We start from the raw sequence: 21005 nt of genomic DNA, 5'->3' as shown, positions 1-21005 counted from the left end.
GCCTCGCCATGTGGTCACCTCCAGGGCAGGCGGGAATAGAACTCATGCGAAAGTGGCTTTAGCTTCTTAGTGCTGTGCTTTAACCTGCTGCGCCACAAGGGAGGGCCGCATATGTACTTTTAAGACCAATTTTAAAATATACTTTTGAAATTTTTGTTATCAAGTGTTACCTTTGGAACAGCCAAATAGAGTTGGATACAACCTCATACACACAGTTCCTTATAGACTCTATTAAAGTATGTCAACCTCAACTGGTGAAAGTAGGAGTCCTGGAAAATCTACAAACCATGCACTAAATTCAAATAGAGCAGCCTGGTTTTCTTTAACGTTTTTTTTACTAATATTAGGCTCCAATCTCTTCTTCTTAATGTTTATTTAATAGCAATAAGAACCAAAGTTTACTAGAAGTTTTTCTATTTTATGTTAACATCCATGGCAATCACTTGAAATTGATAATGCCCTTCAATATTCAAATGACTCATAAGTATATCCTATCTTATATTCAAACTAGAAAGGAAATGTTTAGATGGAGTTGAATAAATTTCTCAGGATCAGCTGAAAAGTTTTGAAAGGGACATTTGAATTTAAGTGTTTCAGAATGTCAAAGCATACATTCTTTACCAACAAAAGAAGAAAAGTATAGTTTGAGACATGTCACTTTTTGCCCCTGTAAACATTATATTCTATATTCAATGAATGCATCTTCTTCCTTAAGCTCATAAAATGTTGAATAGCTTTCATCTTTCAGAACACTTGTTTACTTATTTCTTAACTCTAAATCTTTTAATTCATGATTGAGTGCTTGCAGGAATGTATTCTAGTTCATTAATGTATTAATACATTTATCTACATATATATGTATATATGTATGTATATATGTACATGTGTGTGTGTATATATATATATATATATATACACTAGTGATATATGAATAGCTTTCAAGTTGCCAAAACAGGTGTTGATTCTACCATAACTAAAACCATTACCACAACTAGACAACATGTAAAGGGGAAACATTCTATTTAAACTTAAAAGAGATAAATAATAAATGAAAGCTCAAATATTAAAGCCTTAAGATTAAAATTCATGAAGACATTAATAACAAATAATTTGCACATATACTTCAGAGTAGATCTATTATTTATTCAGGAAAAAAGTCATAAATTGCAAATGTTGTTAGGAATCAGCTATAAAAATAATTATGTAACTCAGAACTAATGCAGGCTTCCTAAAATTGAAAATTGTGGCATTTTCAATTCTGCCATATTTTATGGCATTTTTGATAATACAATGAAGAAATATTTTAAGTTTAGAACACAGCTTTAACTCAATGAAAATTGATGAAAAAAATATTTAAGTGATGACAACTAAGACAGTAAGCATTTAGCAAACTTAGTGGTGAGATATTAAGAAATTATAATATCAGGGGAAAAGCCTATAAAGATTTTTTTTTTTATATGTAACACACAAATAAAGCAGGAGCTTCCTGGTAGCACAGGGATTAAAAGCCTCTGGCTATCAAGCTATCATCAGCTATATGAGTTCAGACCCAGCCAGGGAGCTGACCCAAATGGCACAGGAGATCTGAACTGTCTCACTGCTGCTCTGCTCAGCAGTGTATTTCAGTAGATTCACCTGTTCTGTTCCTCATTCTGTCTCTGATAAATCCTCTCACCCCTCTCCCCCACCCCACACATCTGGCCTACACCCCAGTTCTTGTATGACAACTGAATAAAAATAAATCTTGTGAAAAAAACAAACAAGTAAAGCAATAATAAGAAAATGAAATTAAAATGGAGATATAACTTCATGATACTTACAATATGGAAAAGATGACTTACCTGTACGAACTTCCATGACGAAAACTTTGCCCACAAATACTACAAAGATGAGGCTTTTCTCCACTATGGATTCTCAAATGTTCTTTCAAAGTAGTTCTATGTTAAAAAAAAAATATATATATATATATACACACATATATTTATATATTATATATATGTTTAAAAATTTTACTTATGTCAATGTATATATTCAAAGATTTCCAGAAAGTTTATTAGAATGGTGTTCTAATTAACAGATACTATTTTTGCTCCCTACTGAATTTGTCTCACCAGCATGCATACATGCTTAATTGTGCTTCTCTACTTAAAAATACAAATAAAAACAATTTAACTGTGACCTCATTTGCCATTGGTTTGCTCAAAAATTTAACTCCATAGTGTAAGTAAGCTTTCAAGAAGTACAAATTAATGTTGCTTAATTATCACTATTAATAAGTAGGTAAAACTGATATAAATTTTTTATGTACTTGTACTTCCAGATGCCTATGTGAAAAAAGGAAAACATGTGAAAAAGTACAATTATTGCTTTCTCTAACTCCTCCAGCCTCACAGCTTCTGGGTAGGGTACTGAATAATCACTGTTTTTAAAAATTACCACTAGCTTTTCCTGTAATTCTAACATTCTGAGATTTCCAACATATTAAAAGAGCTAAGTAAGATAGATAGTTGTTTTGGGAAAAGAAAGTTAAAGGCAGTATGTCTGACCTCTGCAGGCTTATGGTTGTCATTATCACTTGTGTGTGTTTTTTTTTTTCCATCCCCAAAGCTGAATCTGAATCTTAAGTGAAAGTAGTGAGATATCAGGAGATGGTGCTCTTCTACAAGGACCACCAATTCTTGACAAGAAAATCTAAAGGTATACCCAAGCATCTGGAAAATACCCTTAAAACTTTCTCGACTCCTATATATTTAAAAATTAAAAAAAAAGAGTTGATTTGGCTTTTGTTAATATTTTGCTTTTACAGAAAGATCTTTAAGAGGAAAAAAAATTACAATGCCTAAAATGAACTTCATAATTTATCAATCTGTAAGAGTAAGTTTTCATTCTGGATCATTCATCTGTTACTTTAACTTTTTAAATTACAGAACTTTTATATACTGGCGTATAAAATGTATATATGTCGCTTAAAGAACAGTATTAAATACTTACATGCAGCATAAGAGGCAGAACATTGCTATACATTAGAATGTTTTTGAAGTCTTCTCCTTGATCTCATTCTTATAACCTTCCCTCTCTTCAAAATAATTAGTTATGTCAAGGAATCCCTTTATTATTTATTTTACTACATACGTAGTAGTTTATAAGTATACTATATGCATACACAATACACTATATCAGTAAATGTATGTTTTCATATGAAGCACAAGCCTAACAATACTGCCACTATTTGATAAGACCCACAAATATGTTTAAGGGATTCTCAGGATCAAATCTGACTGAATTTCCCTAAGTGTTATTAGCAAGAGTCCATTCCAGTGGGTAAAATCATGAATAATCACTGGTAAACACAGATATCACCATAATCTGAGTACCAAGAAGCTACAGTGGATGACGTATAGGAAATCTGGCAGAAATATGGTCAATGTTAATGTGTTACTATATATTCTGCTTCTAAGCTTACCATGATCTAGCTCTAATTCTTATGGATATGTCAAAAAAGAATTTTTCTGAAATGAAACCAGTGTCACATCAGTTAAATCAATCAGTAAAGCAAAGTGAGTAAACCTAATTAGCTTATAGGTACTATAAAGAGGGGGAATACTAGTAAGAATTTGGGTCAGGAGAGGGGAAATACAGTTGCTTTTCAGTAGGTATAAGTCTCAGTTATGCAAGATGAATAAGTTGCAGAGATCCACTGTACAATATGTACCTGTGGTTAACAATATTACACTTTGGACCTAAACATTTTTTAATAGGTAAAATCTTGTATTAAATGATCTTACCACAGTAAAAACAAACGAAAAGATATTTTCTAAAGACTGATTCCAATATTCTGTCTTCTAGTTAAAAGAAGAAACGTGGCAGCAGGAGTCTTAACAGTGACAGCTCTCAAAATGTCATACGTCATCCCACTAGTAGCATAGACTAGCTACCTTTACATACATGTCACACATATGACATGTTGGGATTTTCATTCACCATCCTCTAGTGAACTTCTTTTGCCACTTTTTGTTAGAATGCTTACTTCCAATAGACTTGATTTCCTACTTAGCAGTTTACTTTCTCTTTCTAGTGAAACAAAAACTTAAATTTGCTTCATGAGTAAGAGGACACTGAGGTTAATTTCTGATGTTATGAAAAATGTCTTTATTTTCCTCAGACTGGATCATCACTTAAGAACATGTTTCTAGGTTGGAAATTATTTTTTCAGAATTCTGAAGATACAACTGAATCATCGATTTGTATTGTTACTAATGGTCTGTGTGGGTGATAGAAGAAAAATTAGTTATCTAACTTGTAAGGCAGTTTTACTCTAATACTCCCTACTCTACCTCGCCTTTATCCTAGTTCCAAAGTTATCTGATTCTGCCAGTTCCTATTCCTCTTGTAAATTCTGTGATTTAAACTAGGTTCTTGATTTCCCCATTATTATTTCTAGTATCATTTCTGCTAAGCCCAGTTACCACTGACAAATCTGCTTTCTGTCTTCCAAACTGATGTTGCTTTTGTCAGTTTTCTGTTCCTCTTTGTAGTTTACTAACTTTTAAACAATGAACAAATAAAATAACCTTCCATGAATTTATAGTGATATTTCAGAAAGGAGACAAAATATCCACATTAAATTTATTAATCTAAACTAGCAAATCTTAGACTTCATATCACCTCCTATAACATTTTATATAATTTCTTCTTTTATCCTTAAATTTCTACAAAACAGTATCAGTATGGGGTAGGTAATTACTCACCTTTCTCGTACTGATTTTCCACAGATAAAGCAAGTCCATTTTCTCTTTCCACCATGGGTACATTCTATATGGCGTTTCAAATTTCCAGTGTCATTAAATTGGCGACCACATATATCACATGGAAAAGGACCTAAAAAGGAAACAGGAGTGTACATTTAAACTTTAAAGAGCAGACAGCAAATGAAATTAATAGGTATGTTATAAAGTTGAATATTATGATTTATAGTTTTCTTTTCCCTTATAGATTATTTATTCCTAGAATGCAGGTTACAGTTTTGTTTATATCCCTGGAGTTGAGTGTAGAACCTAACATCTAAATACACAGTAAGTGCTGAATATAAACCAATTCTTAATTTGAAATCAGAGTGAAAAAAGTAGAAAATTATATACATTAAATTTCTCAGGATGGCAATTAAAGGGAAACTTTTAAAAGACTCAACAGAGGATGTAGGAGAGTTCTTGGTTTGAAAATATATTGTTCCTTATAACCAGAAATGTTTAATGACACTGAGTAAATAAAAATACTTTGGCAGATTTTGGTTAAATCTTGTAAAATTAAAACCACATTTCTCACAATATTGACATTCACAAAATTCCAAAATTCACAATGATTTTACCAAATAAACAACTAGAGAGAAGACAGGTATACTGAATGGAAGACAAAGGAAGAGTGAAACAGAAGTTGACACGGTTCAAGGAGACTATATACTTGGAAGATGTCTCAGAATTTGGAAAAATGAAGTGAAAAATTTTCTAATGAAGAACTGATCACAATGGCACAAAAGAGAAAATGACATTTGGATACTGGAATACAAACATGTCCTTGTAAACAAAACTGTTGAGTAATCCCAGTAGTTTGGGGGAAGGTTCAACATATTTTTTCATGTTACAATAAGAGATGCCCTCAAAATGTGTACTGTATTAAATATATTTAACACAGCCTCATTCAAAATCATTAATTCAACTTACATAGGGTCTAAGACTTTAATTCATTTATTAACTGATTCAACAAGTATTCATTAAATTTTAATTCATATCTAGCACTGCGTTAAGTATACTAATAAGAAAAATTCCTTCACCACTGCCTATAATTTTCCTCTTCCAAAAAATCTCCAATAAATTGGGCAAAAGAAAGTCAGTATTTGCAAAGCTGAAAAAAAAAAAAGAAATAGAAAAGCAAGTAAAAGTACCTAAATGAGCCAAACTATGGGAAGAGTGTTAGGTGAAGGGTAACATCTACCACTAAAAATTTTTCTCAAGTATTAACTAGATGTATCAAGGTTGGTTCCAGACAGAGAAAGAAATGGGGTATTCTCTTTCATGTTCAGTTACTTAACATGATTCTTCAAAGGAAGTAAAAATCTTTCCTTCACCTATACATCCAGTTTTGCATACAACTAAACCTTTTTGAATTTTCATTTATAAAGTTAAGTTGAGAAATTAATTTAAAGCAGATTTTCATGCTAATTTTCTAGGTAGTTTAGAATTAGATTTGACTTTTGTTTTTTTAAAGATTTATTTATTTGTGCATACAGAACTGCGGTACAGGCCAGAGGCTCAGGGGCGGTGAGAGGCTTCACCAGAGACAGAATGGGGAGCAGAACAGGCAGATCAACCAAGTACACTGCTGAGGGGAGCAGCGGGCGGGTCAGGAGAGGTCTGCCACGCCATGTGGTCACCTCCGGGGCAGGCGGGAATCGAACTCATGCGGAAGTGGCTTTAGATTCTCAGTGCTGTGCTTTAACCCGCAGAGCCACCAGGGAGGGCCCTAGATTTGACTTTTACAAGACAAATTACAACTTCTACACAGTGGAATCAGACTCCATTTTCTATTTCCATTTTCATTTTGAGATCTCTAAGTGAAAATTACAGCTGACTAAGCCATTCAATTATGATATAAAAACAAGAGCTCCTCTACTGATCATGACTTCAGGCTCCCCACACTGCAGACAGAGTTCAGTCTGAGCCAAGGTCAGACAAATGGATTGGGAACCAATCCCAAAGTGTCAACATAACTTACTTAACCTCAGACTTTTTCTGTGCCAGGCTCTTTAAAACTCCCCTATTGCTACACACCTTACGACATCCCAGTGTTCCTACATCCCGAGCCTTGACTCCTATTTTAAGTATATGCTACTAGAAAAGGGGGGTTGGGAGGTGGAAACTAATAGGGGGAGGGGGCTCAATGGGCCATGAGGACTATGGGTACTCTGGTGGTGGGTGTGCTGTGGTCACAAAAAAAACTTAAAAAGGTGTGTACCAGCCCTCCCTGGTGGCGCAGCGGGTTAAAGCACAGTACTGAGAAGCTAAAGCCACTTCCGCATGAGTTCGATTCCCACCTGCCCCCGAGGTGACCACATGGTGCGGCAGACCTCTCCTGACCCGCCCGCTGCTCCCCTCATCAGTGTACTTCGTAGATCTGCCTGTTCTGCTCTCCACTCTGTCTCTGGTGAAGCCTCTTGTGGCCTCTGAGCCTCTGGCCTGTTCTATATGAATAAATAAATAAATCTTTAAAAAAAAAAGGTGTGTACCTATACTTGTATATCATACATGATGTTGTAAACCAATATTACCTAGATAAAATAATAATACAATTTTTTTTAAAAAGCCTCTGTTTAGATTAAGCCCCCCTTAAAAATGAGGAGTGTAGATTGTGTACCTTTTTTTTTTTTTAAATTTATTTATTTATTCGTACAGAACTGGGGTACAGGCCAGAGATGCGGACAGTGAGAGGATTCACCAGAGACAGAGTTGGGTACAGAACAGGCAGATCGACGAAGTACACTGCTGAGGGGAGCAGTGGACGGGTCAGGGGAGGTCTGCCGCACCATGTGGATCGCCTCCGGAGCCGGCGGGGATCGAACTCATGCAGAAGTGGCTTAAACTTCTTGTGCTGTGCTTTAACCCACTGCGCCAGCAGGAAGGGCCAAGTGTACCATTTTATAGCTGTGTAACCCTCAATAAGTAAAATGGTTCCCACATTTACAATTTTGTATTTATACTTAATTTTAAACATAATTTGTTTTAACCTGTTCTAAGAGAATTTTTCACATATTTCTTTTCTGCTATATTTACTATTCCTATATTTTATGTGATTTACCAATTTTATAAGCATGAAGTATATATTCTTGTTCACATGTCAATAAATACATTGATAGAATTGGAAAATCATTCTATTTGTGATGTCAATAATTCATTTTGGGGCTAACTGTTATAAATGTAGCTACTTGTACTCCCATTTAGACCATAAATGTCTATGTTGTTCACAGTATTAGAGAAAGAAGTCATCAAATACAGTAGTGAATTCCAAATAATACGTTTATTGCATTCCCTACAAATAGATGACTGTTTATACATATTCCCACCCCCTCCAAAACCTGTCTGAAACACAAACCTATCCAACAATCAATTTTGAATTAATGCTGCTTATAAAGAGGAATACATCTGTGACCAAAAAATGAGTAATCATATTTTATACATCTCTAGGAACTGAACAAATCTAGTACTCCTCCCTAGTTATAAGATTTCCTTTTCCTGAGTGGTTCAATAGCAGCAAGCTTCTCCAGCAAGATGTGATCATCAATAATTGTTATATGACTGTTTTTAGAAAAAGTAATTTGCTTACCCAGATGGAACTTTTCTTGATGCTTTAAGCGTGCAAATCGTGATTTGAAATGTTCTTCACAATATGTACACTTAAAAGGTTTATCTTGAGAGTGTAGAATCATATGTTCTTCTAAGTGTGGCCTTCGAGTAAACGATTTCTTACAAATCTAAATGAAAATGCACATGAAATATAAGGGAACATGAATTAAAACACAAAGCTCAAAATGAAAAAGGAAAAAAAAAACGTATTCATGTAAAGATAAATTTCTCTTGAAATTTCTAGAGAAACAGAAAACCTAGCAAAGTATAATCACACTTTAATTGTGCTATAAATCGCTGAATTTCAACCCCTTACATTTCTATTAGTATAATTTCTAAGAGTATGGGGTAATGTAACTACCCCAATTCTTGTCAAGATTTTAAATCCATTAAGTTTATATTTTAAATCACTTACATGTCATGAATAAAAATGTTTCCATTGCTGCCATGTAAGGAAGAGTAAGAAATCATAGAATACCTTAACATTTCTTAAAGTATTCAGTAGAAAGACACAAATTTTTAAAGATATTTGGCAAACATTTGAAAAGGGAGAGGAGGGGCTGATATAAGAGTGACTACGATAACAACATGACATGTATTAAATACCAGGTATGATGCTAAACAATTCATGGATTATTTTACTTAATTTTTCACAATAGTCCGTATGAGGTTGATATATTTATCATTTTTACATATGATGATGATGGACTTAGTAAAGAGAAGAAAACATTTTATGTAACAGTAAAACTAATTCTTAGAAGCTGAAGTCAGTGAGAATTCTGCTGTATATATAAATCAAAGTTTATGAATGAAGAAGCCAAATGACAGTTGGTAGTTCCTTTAAACAATGTTTCCCTAATTATGGAACAGTCCTTTAGGGGCTGGTAGGATGTAGGTATTTATATAATCTTTGTTACTCTTACTATTGAAAAATAGAGACTAATTCTCCTCCCTTTAAATTGGTCCTGGCTACAGCAACTTGTTTGAGCAACAGAGTGTACTAGAAGTGATGCTCTGGGAGTTTTGAAGTAAGGCTACAAAAAGTCTTACAGTTGTTACTCAGGATTCTTGGGACATGTGCACATCCTTGAGGTCTTATTGCCATGCTAAAAGGAAACTCAAGTAGCCCCATGAAGAGAACAAAGTAGAAACAAACAAAGGCTCCCAGCTTACTGTTTTAGATGAGCAGTTAGCATTACTAATGCTAGTAATACCTATGTGAATGAATCCCAAACAAGAACCAGAACAGACCATCCATCAGTTGAAAACAACTGTATTATTTCACAGTTGTTTTGGAACAGAAGAATTAACTAGCAAAGCCTGACCTAAATTTAGATTACTGATCTACAAAGTCATGAGATATTAAGAAAACGGTGGTAGACACTAACTTTTCCAGGGGTTTTGTTACTGTAGTAATGGACAACCAGAAAAATTCCAACACTCTACTTTGCAATGTAACATCAAGGCTTATATATACAACTATGAATATATTATATACTAACTACAATAAAAATTAAAAACCAAGATTTCTATTTCTCAGTTGGTCATCTAAAAATTAACTCATTTAATTTAGAAAAATATTAACATAACCTTATACAAGAGAAACATTTTAACTATACAATAACCTAAGTTCATATTACTTTAAAACCTAACTAATTCACCCATGTAACATTACATTTTATTTTGCTTTTGTATGAATGTAATGATGATTCACTTAATAATTTTTTTGAGTTAGTTAGTTTTATTGACTTTTCGGGAAGTAACACTCATTTACAACACTGCATATGACTTGTAGGTTCATAACTCTTCAACTGTATGCTACATACCACACCCACCATACCATAGTCTTCTATTACAAATCAAAAGATCTTACATCACATTTCCAACTTTCACTCTTGGTCTTCTTAATGGAAATAAATTCTTGAGCATTTTCAGGATGAAATCTAGAAAAAGAAATATTATTAAGGTCATTAATTCAGTATTTCAAATTTGTTGATAGTAATTACAAGAGCCAGGCATGGATTTCTAACTTAGAGAAAGCAAGCCCAGGTGACTACTTCAAAAATATAAGAAAATATCATTATCACTTTAATAAATGTCTAGTTATTCCTAAGTTTATAAAGAAACAATCATAGAGAAAGCTAATCACATTTTAAACACATTCAGGAACTATTCACAGATAATCTTTATGGTAACTCACTTGTTTTTAGTCCAGATTTCAGTTAAGTTTAATTTTTTTTTTAAAAGATTTATTTATTTGTGCATACAGAACTGGGGTACAGGCCAGAGGTGCAGGGGTGGTTAGAAGATTCACCAGAGACAGAACAGGGAGCAGGATAGGCTGACTGATGAAGTACACTGCAGAGGGAGTAGTGGGTGGGTCAGGAGAGGTCTGCTGTGCCATGTGGGTCACCTCCAGGGCAGGTGGGGATAGAACTCATGCAGAAGTGGCTTTAGTTTTGTGCTTTAACCCATTGTGCCACCAGGGAGGGCCAAATTTAATTTTTAAAGCATTAAATATGCTATACCATACTAAAACCTACCTCAAAATTTTTATACATTATAGACACAGTTGAGCATGAAGAATTAAGTTCCCCAGAGTTCTAATATCATGTATTTTGTAAACATACTTGTCAAATTCTAAGACAGAACATAGGATAACCAGAATACTGTGTTTTAAATTTCTATCATTTGTTTCAACATTAAAGTTTCATAATTACATAACTTAAGTATGAGCAAGCTAACAGCTGCTATTCTTTTCTTAATATATAATCTGCAAAAAAAATTGAGCAGAATATTTAAATGAAAGAATTAGAGACAAGCTTTCCAAAGATATTTTTAGCTTACTACAGATTTAAATTAGAAGTCACAACATACTATATTATGGAAGCAAGGTAATACTTGCCTCTTAACATGCTTGGCTAAAGTCTTCTTGCTTGCATGAAGTTTATTACAATAAGGGCACTTGTGCTCCTTCTTATGAAATTCTGTTTCATTACTGTGCTTCTTTTTGTGAACAGTTAGGTTAGACTTTGTCGAATATCGCTGGTGACAAATATCACACTCAAAGGGCTTCTCACCTGTGTGAACACGTGTGTGGCTCTCATATTTTCCTATAAAAAGAAAAAAATAAAATTAAATTCAATACATTTACCACAAAGTGACTGAAATGGCAATGGAATAAAATATAGTGATTAATAACATATTTACTTAGCACAACCACACACCCAACTACAAAAAAGTTTATATCAATGTGTATCCTGATAAATCTCAGACCTACTGCTTTGAGTTTGCTACTTTCCCAGAAAACTTTGCTCATTAAAAAAAAAAAAAAATCAACTGTTGATGTTTACATGAATACATTTTAAAAATAAAAGTTTGCACAACTGAAATAAAAATTTCAAGTGTAATTTTTAAATTTAAAATAGACCTTCAGCAAAAGAGCTACACACTTCAGATTTAATATTTTCATATTTACTTTTACTATTTGTATCAGATTTGACAGTCCATGTAAAAATCTCATTAAAAGGCCAAATACACATGTAAAATAATACTTTCATGTTTCTTCTCACAGATGGTAATCTAGGAAGCATACTACAAACTAAGAATACTCAAAGGAACTTGTATTTTCTAACACCTTATTCATATAAGACCTATACAACTTGCAAGGCACTAAAAAAAACTGAATTGCCTGTATTAGACTGCATGCTTAATAGTGAGCTGCTGAAGTCAACAGTATGAACATTATCAGAAAAAGTAAGAAAAGGAAATAATAAACAGGCATATGCAGAGAAGCTCAGAGTTTATTTAATAGGAGATTTATATTACAGTCTGAATAAATATCTGAGTTCCACACAAATGTTTAGTTATTTCAAAAAGAATAAAAAAAATTAATATACTTTCTAAAGAGAAAAATACAATAAAAATTTAAGTAGAGACAATTTGGGTTAATTTTTATTTATATTCCTACTTAGATTAAAATTCTTTGGTAGTTATTTACAATATAAATTTCTACTTTACAGAGGCAAAACAGCATCATAGGTTAGGGCACAGACCCTGGATCCATGCACCTGGAAATGAATCCTGGCTCTTTAAACTGCAGGCTATGTGACTTTGGACAAGTAAACTTTTATGCCTCAAATCTTTTCATCTGAAAAAAATGGAATAGTATTTACTTCAGAGGACAATCATAAGAATAAATCAATACATATAAGCACAACACTACCTAATACATAACAAACTCTCAAATAATATTGGCTATTATTATTATTACTCTACAATGAAAGTTGTGAAAGTGCCTATTTAGGAGTTTAAAGCAGAAATTTCAATTAAGGATACTTTCCAGCAAAGGTAATAAATATAAGAAAAACACTCTCAATATGAAGAGCAATTTTCAATTAAAAGCTTAGCTTTACGAGCCCTCCCTGTTGGCACAAAGGGTTAAAAAGCACAGTACTATGAAGCTATCGCAGCCACTGTAGCATGACTTCAATCCCTGGCCAGGGAGGTGACCCACATGTTGTGGCAGACCTCTCCTGTCTCGCCCACTTATCCCCTTAGCTGTGTATTTCAGTCAATCTGCTTGTTCTGATCCCCAGTCTGTTTCTGGTGAATCCTTTCACCCTCCATAACTCTGGCCTGTGCCCGAGTTCTGTATGCATGGATAAATAAATCTATGCAAGGAAAAAAAAAAATCTTAGCTTTGCTTTGTCCTGCAAAATAAATGTACACATTTTTCTTCAGGCCAAAGCTGATATAAAAGCATAACATTTAAAAATAAAAAAGATAAATTCTGTACATATCTTAATGTATGTATGTATACAGAATTTCCACATAATGGGAATTTTAAAAACCAAAAATATTGCCAATGAAGCAAAAGATTATCATAATTATTTGCATATTTAGTAAAATAAGTTTACCAATTCATTACATATGATTATATTTAATGCATAATATATTATTGACAACACTGCACTTAGACTCTAAGAATACTGAGGAAAGGGGATCAAAGTATTTTTCTTAAATAGGGGGAAGGTGACAATCACAGGCAAAGAAAAGCCAAAATATGATGAAAAATCCATTATGCATTCAAGCATAGTGCACACAATGAACTATGGCTTTTTCTACAATCATGTCGTCAGAAAACTCAGTCATTATTTGGGTACCTACTAAAGCTGTGTTTTTAATTAAGCTGACATTTTTTTTTAATCTCTCACTAACTTATTAAACACTTCATAGATTTGTATGGCTCCACCTGATTTGTGATGTATGCTATAAAAGACCAAACCTGGGGTTTCAGCTGAGACCACTAAAAGAACTTCACTTTGTCCTCTTGCCATTGCTAAAACTGCTTAGAATCCTCATTTCTCGCTCTGCCAATGCTGGGGCATATCCTCCATTAACACAAGCATATACATACCCTACCACCACCTCGTTCCCTGCTGTGTTCAAGAAGTAAGATCTACCATGGGATTTTATTTGGGCGAAGGGTGTTCTTCTATGTTCCAAAGTTAAATCTAGAAGGGTTTCTCACAGACATCACGTCTTATAAATATGTCCTAAAAAACAAGAGTTGAGCTATGTTATGCTTTAGATCAATGTATCACACCTAATGGTCGTTAGTGTTCACAGTCAATTCCTTGGACTGTGACCAGTATTAGGAGGGAAAAAGGGCACAGAATAGAGTAGTAAGGACCAGAGTGCATTCACATTAATTTCATTTACAGAGTGCAATTACATTAGTTTCATGTAATTGTTTTTGCACTATTGTATACATGAACAAAAACATGTAACTATATATTGTATAAAGATATGTATGTTTCTCACCTCAAACCATCCAAAATAGTCGGAAACGCACTCATCTATATAACCTAATAATAACAATACCATTACCGCTGTATCACAATTTCTTTGGAAAAATGCTTGAGTTGCTTCTGGTCTATTATTATAACATGGTATGCTGGTATTGGATTTGATGACATTTGTTACACATCTATTTACCCATTAAGATCAGGTACAGAATACAAACATTATAAGAATGGAAAATTATGGTATAAGAGTCAGCTCTCCAGTATAAACATAGTTAACATCTATATTTGCTTTTTTTCTTATAAAATGGGAATTCAGTAATAATGTATAAATCAAAATGTTTAAAGTTTTTCAAATAAAGTTGCGATAAACTCATAGAACACGAAACTATACCCACTAGATCACTCACAAACAAAATATTAAACAATATCATCCGCATTTTTCTAAACTGAATCCTCATTATAATTGTGTCCCAAACCAGGGTACAATTATTAAAGATAATTTCATATGAAAATACTTGAAATCATACTTCAAAATTTATTTACTCCCCCATGTGGGAAGTTACTATGAAGCTTTTTACAAAGAGAAACATAGGCACCTTAGCTTACCACATATCCGATATTGCTAGATCTTAAACTTATTTACATGGTTTATGCTGAAGCACACTTTATTAAATGTTATTTATCTTTTAAGTATTGTAATCACTGTTGTAAGTTTTCCCCTACTAAGAACATATCATATTCTATCAGGATGGTCTAGAATTACAGTTTTTAAAAAAGCTACTAAACATTTTCTATCTCTAGAAATGATTGTGCATCTTTTATTAATTAATATTTTGGAGGTGACACTGGTTTATAACATTATCTATGATTAAGAGATATAGGATGACACCTCTTTTAAATCAGGAAAAAATTTAGTTCCTAGTATAAACAATAAAAAAGAAAAATTATCCAAATTTTTGCTTTCATCCCATCTGTCATCTTCTCCCCACTTTTGCCCTTTCATCCATTAGGTTTTGGTATTAAGGGGAAAAGGTCAAATAATTCTTATTTACATAAGAATAGGCTAAGAGGAGGACAGCTGGTAGCCTAAGGACAAATATAACTAGATCAGGAACCTCACTTCACACAACTATTAAATAATATCAGAAAGGATAAAAATCCAAAGTAATGCAATCAAATTAGTAGATTACGTATTGTGGAGCTAAGGGTTCCAGCAGGCTCAAGAGTTTATTCTCTCTCATAAATCCAGTCCAAGACAGCAAGGTTAGAAGCTTAAGGAAGCCTCCTAGTTTCTCACAAGTCCAAAGTAAAGTCGACACCTAGCTTTCGATTTAATTCAGTTTATCAAGAACTTACTGAAAACTTATTATTTGAAATGACCTGGGATATTAAAAGGTGACCAACCTCTTAGCAATTTCCAGAATACAACTACCTCAATGTCTTCACACTTGTTGGTTTTGGGCCTTGTAAATTCCTTCCTATTCGTCAGCTTAAATGCTACCTGCTCTATGAAGTCTTTCCTAACTTCTTTAATACTCTCTGCTTATCCTGATAAGCTTATGTTTTGTGGTAATAAGATTGTTTTTGTATATAATCAAAGAGCGAAAAGATATCATCTTATATTTGTTCAGCACTATTTGGCATATTAGAGACACTCAGTAACTACATGAGACTAATGATTAGTAAGAGCAGCTAGCACTCCTTGGACATCTTTTAAATGCCTTACAATAAAGTGATTTACAGGACTACCCCATTTCATTCTCAATGATATTTCCATCAGAAGATACTATTCGCACATTGTATTAGTCTCATTCTACTCTACCTATGAAGAAACAAAAGTATAGCTCTGGATTTAAAAAATAAGGACAGACTGAAATCATGATACTTTCTAATCAGTATGATAAAACCTGTCCATCTCTCTTTCACTCTTTCAGTCAATCTCTAAGAACTTGAGAAAAGCCAGATCTTGCTTAGTGAGGTTACCCAATATCTACGGGTGGCTAAGAGGATCACAACATAAAATCCATTTTAAAAAGGTGGCTAGAAATGAGCCTACAATGTGATCTATTGATTTCCACAACTATCAGAGGTTACTTTGGTTTAAAAGCTGCAAACTGCCCTCCTCTTAATACATCAGGACATAAACAATATTTTCCAAATACTCCAGTTTCTTAGGATATTAAAAGAGTAATTCAAAAGTTTATGATAAAATAACTTTAGGAAATTCCAGGTTAAGTAAAATTAAAAGATTTACTAGAAAATTTGACAGTTAACACAGACAAATTATAGAATATTTTTTTCTAGTCCTACCGCAATACAGAACCCATCTCATAAAGCACCTCCAGGGTCTAGTGTTCAGTATATTAGTACTGAAATCTTTGTGCAGGACCTACAAAGCCATTTGTGCACTGATTGTTGCTCACCATCTCAAGACAAATTAGACACATTAGGTCAAATGAAGGTAGAATACAGGCAGTGTGAGCTAAGGATACAAAGTCTGGGAAGCAACTCATCAAAAAACGTTCTGTTTTCTATACCCCTCATAGTAATTGCTCATCGCTATCTAAGAGCCTTTATCAAGTTACATTTACACACATGTTCTTCCAATTGACTGATTTACTCAAAAGAAGTAATTTTATTCATATTGACAGGAAACATCATAGTAAAACTAGTTGCCACTTATTACCTGGGCTTGTCAGTGTTCTGATTTAAAGATATTCAAAGGCATAATAAAATATAGAGATTACCACTGTTATAACACAGTGTACACTAAAATTATTACCAATACCTTCTAACAATAATTTCCATAAATAGAACAAAAGTAACTCAACACTGCAAGACTCATGGGGTATTTTAAAATGTCTGAGTAACTTTACAACATCAGATTGAATTTAAACATTTCATTTATCATTATATCTTTATATCATTATGTATTTCATAACTCTGATTTATATAAAAATAGTCTGTGTAATTTAAAAATTCACATTACAACAGTTGATATAAGACACCTCCAAAAATTACTGCACTAACAAATATTAGATCTCATGAAATTAAATACTCAATGATGCATTTTAAACTTAAGGCTGTAGACCACATTTCCTACATATATTTTTCTAATAAAGGAAGAAGTGATTTGTTAGCTCATTGTTACAAAAACCAAAGAGAACTACTAATTAGGGTGCATCCTAAAGTCTCTATACATACAGCATTAAATTACATTCAGTACAAATTTATTTTTAACTATGCACTAGTATAGTTTAAAATATACCAATTCTAAACAGTACTAGGCATTAGAAAGGTGAATATATTCACATATTTCCATATTGGGGAGAGGGAACTGTACATAATTAAATTACACCTAATGTAATTTAACTCCATTTTCTACAATAACTCAAAAATGGAACTGGCTATTAAATTGTCATATAAATCAAAGTTCTACCTTTGTAATTACTGATACTCTGGAACTTTTCATACCAAATACATGAACTAATGATCTGTCACCAACTGTAAGCATGTGAAAAAAAATAAAGGATAACATAAAAAAATCCTTTATGACAACAAATTTAAAATAACAGATAAAATATATACTGATAATTCAAGTGTTTTTTCTCAAGTATTCTTTTAAAAATTACCTCTGGTTAGTTTTTCATTTTCACCTTCAATATAAAGTATCACAAAAAAGTAAGTTATTAGAGAGAGAAAACAAGCTTTCTTTCTTACCTATTCGGTCAAATGTTTTATCACATTTAGGACACTGCAAAATTTTTTTGTTACTGTTTTGAATGACTACAGGTGTTAACCCCTCGTGAATATTTCCCACAGAATCACCAGCCTCAGGTTCCTCTTCTGCATCATGATCTTTTTCACTGTGCTCTTCAATGTCAGAGTATTCATCTGACATCTCCTCTAGCTCATCATCTTCAGCATTATATTCACTTCCAGGATCCTCAGAATCATTTCTGTCAGACTTTTCCTTATCAAAATTTTCGTGATTCAAATTGTCTGACCCATCACCACTTTCTTGTTCATCATCACTGGTGTCATCAAACTTAACAGGGCACTTCCTATTCCTTTTTGATCTTCTTGTAGAAAAACTTCTCTCTAGCATTTTTAACCCATGTTTTTTCCCTAATAAAAGGGACCTGTGGGTTTTAGCCAAATGATTCTCTAAAGACTTTTTGTAACAAAAATGTCTACTACAAAATTTACACTGATGATTATTTGATAGTCTTCCAGTTAATTCATTTAGTGTTTCCTCAGGCGATGACTTTTCAGTTAGCTCAGACTGAAAAGTAGCAACATTTTCATTATTTAGCAGTTTAACTGCATCTATAATGTCCAGAAATTTTGCAGCCTCTAAAACAAGAGGTATTTCATATTTGTACACAAAAAATTCTGACGTGTAAAGAAATTCAAGCAAATGCTGAAAAACGGAGTGTGTTACGTGATCCAGGGTGACAACATCAGTGCTTGGATTTTTGCTCAAACATGCGTGAAAGTAACTACTGCCAACAGCAACAACAACTTTATGTGCACTAAATTCTTTTCCTTCTACTATTATAAGTAAGTCACAGAAAGATGGTTGCTTCTGCCTATCGTCATTTAAATATTTTAACAAATTCTTATTATACTGCAAAGAACTCAAAAGTTTTCTCTGATCTGAAGAGGGAGGAAGTTCCTGGAAACAGCGAAGAGCTTCAGGAGTTGGTCTTTCTGTGGAATGAGTATAGGTTACTTGGTCACATGCCACTGCAACATTTCCTTCTGAGGAATCTTTATGATAGCCTAGATGGATTTTCTCGTCAAGCTCTGAAGTAACCTTTCTCCTTTTCTTCATTGCAGTACAACAATTTCAGGACAAGAAACTTCATAAGTATCTGAAAGGATTTATAAAAGAAAACTAGATTGTCTTGGATAATAGCTTCTGGAGGGGCGTGCCCGAGGGTTTCATGGTCTGCAAAAGAGTAAAAACCACGTAAAATAACCCCTTGCCAAAGCAATCTTAGATCTTGCACGACATCGCTAATGAAGCTTACTAAATTGGTACTAAATGATCATAAAGTCACTGCTTCCATTCCTTGTGGCTATGATTTTAGGGCGGCAATCAAGGATGGCACGGTTAGAAAAGACAGCCAACAAAAGAATAATTTTAAAGAAAGCCAGGGCACACCTTTAAGGCCCGCTTCACGAACAGGGTGGCAAATAAGAGGACATAAGAGAGGAGGGACCCCACCATGATAGTTGAGAATACATATTGAGGCGGGTTACATTCGTGGTTTAGGGGCGCAGGGTTGGTGACAATAAGGCCGTCGCGGCCGCGAAATCCACGTCTCTTCATTAACATGCTCTCCGAGGGCTGGCAAGTCACAGCTCTTCGGGGACAGAGAAGGTCCTCGGCCAAAACCACCCGGCAGGAGAGTGGCCCAGGAGGGGCGCAGAGTAGGAGAAGGGTCAACCCGAGGGACGACCAAGGGAAGCAGAGGAGCCTTCCCAGGCCCTGCCCCAGCGGCACTGCGCTCCCAGAAGGCGAACCCGCTACCCTTCCCACCCCAGTTTCCCAGGGCAAACGCCCCACAGACCCATTACCGGGAACCCAGGGCTCCCCCGCTGGCTCTCAGCCGCTGAGCTCCACTCGGGGCGCGCCCGCTCCAGGGCCTACCCACTTCCGGGTTCAGCCCCCCACTCACCCTCCCTCCCTCCCTCCGCTCCTTCCCCTCCCAAAGTCTCGCAGCCTCCGCAGCCACGGAACACGTCAACTGAGCGCGCAGCCGCGGAGCCCTGAAGAGGACGGCGCGCGACCCTGAGTCAACCACTACGCACGCGCGCGCCTACCTCTGTACGCATGCTCTGTTAAGGTCTCCTCGCTCCCTTGGGGACCCAAGCTACGCCCCAAATCCGTTACTAGGATTTTTGCAGCGGTTTGGTGGCTTATGGGGATTGAGCCAATGGAACCCCAGCCACGGGAGGGAAGTGGGAGCTGGGAGGGCTAAGGAGAGTTTAAAAGATACTGGCGGAGGCGCAGTGCACCAATGGCTCCATCTCCAAGGCGTTTAATAGTTTGTATATACAAGGGAGCAGCTGAAACCGGTCCCAACCAACAGTGGCATCCACCCAAAGAGTTGGGGTTGATGTTAATTTTTATTTAGACGGCTAACGCGGTTGCATCAGAATTTTTTGTAAATTTTTCATTATACGGAGAAAACCTTTAAAAATTAGTGTGCATGTTAAGTACACGGCTGGTAAGACTGGAAAGGAAGCCCAAACAAATCCTCAAGACAACGTTTGAAACTTGTGCCTAAGAATTCTAACAGTCCCAGATGAGGCAGATACTGTGTGCTTTTTAGTGGCAAGGCCCTGGATCATGTGGTTTTAGAGACACACAGGAAACAAACACTGGCGGAAAGGGTACTTACTAGGTCGCTGACCACACTGGTGACCCATCCATTAACCCCAACACAGGCATACATACTGGGGACTTAAAAGGGTCTCAGCACGCATACAAGCTGCGGGGAGACGAGGGAACTGAGGGAACAACAGATATTTTGAGGAAACTTGTTCAAATTTCTCAAGAAAAATCCTTAAAACTTTTCATAAAATGCTAGCAAACTGACATACATGAATCGTGTCATTAGGGTGAGAGTCATCCTACAAAGAATATACGAAAAAAGTAAATGTAAAAATAAAAAACAGTGAAAGAATTGCAAAACAAGATCTGTAGACTTTGGGCACCAAATGGCTGAAGATGTTGGAATTCTCAAAAGTATATTTATTTAAAGGAAGATAATGATAGATATGTTTATCT

The 21005-nt window shown here is 34.7% G+C and overlaps 1 protein-coding gene across 1 annotated transcript in view; it reads right to left on the bottom strand.

Annotated features, from left to right (window-relative positions):
• Window positions 1-19856, bottom strand: part of ZBTB41 (zinc finger and BTB domain containing 41) — a 28261-nt gene extending 8405 nt beyond the window's left edge. The window contains exons 1-7 of the mRNA XM_004685483.2: window positions 19790-19856; window positions 17924-19157; window positions 11299-11506; window positions 10267-10336; window positions 8374-8521; window positions 4749-4878; window positions 1842-1937 (exon numbers count right to left, since the gene is read on the bottom strand). Of these exons, the coding sequence (XP_004685540.1) occupies window positions 1842-1937; window positions 4749-4878; window positions 8374-8521; window positions 10267-10336; window positions 11299-11506; window positions 17924-19040 (1769 nt within the window). The 5' untranslated portion in view covers window positions 19041-19157; window positions 19790-19856. The remainder of the gene's footprint in view (window positions 1-1841; window positions 1938-4748; window positions 4879-8373; window positions 8522-10266; window positions 10337-11298; window positions 11507-17923; window positions 19158-19789) is intronic.
• Between the last annotated feature and the right edge of the window lie 1149 nt (window positions 19857-21005).

The sequence above is a fragment of the Condylura cristata genome, unplaced genomic scaffold, assembly GCF_000260355.1.
Source record: "Condylura cristata isolate star-nosed mole 26May11 unplaced genomic scaffold, ConCri1.0 scaffold00018, whole genome shotgun sequence".
In the NCBI taxonomy this organism is placed as follows: Eukaryota; Metazoa; Chordata; class Mammalia; order Eulipotyphla; family Talpidae; genus Condylura; species Condylura cristata.
Note: the sequence above shows the minus strand (reverse complement) of the source record. Positions and strands in the feature narration are given on the sequence as shown.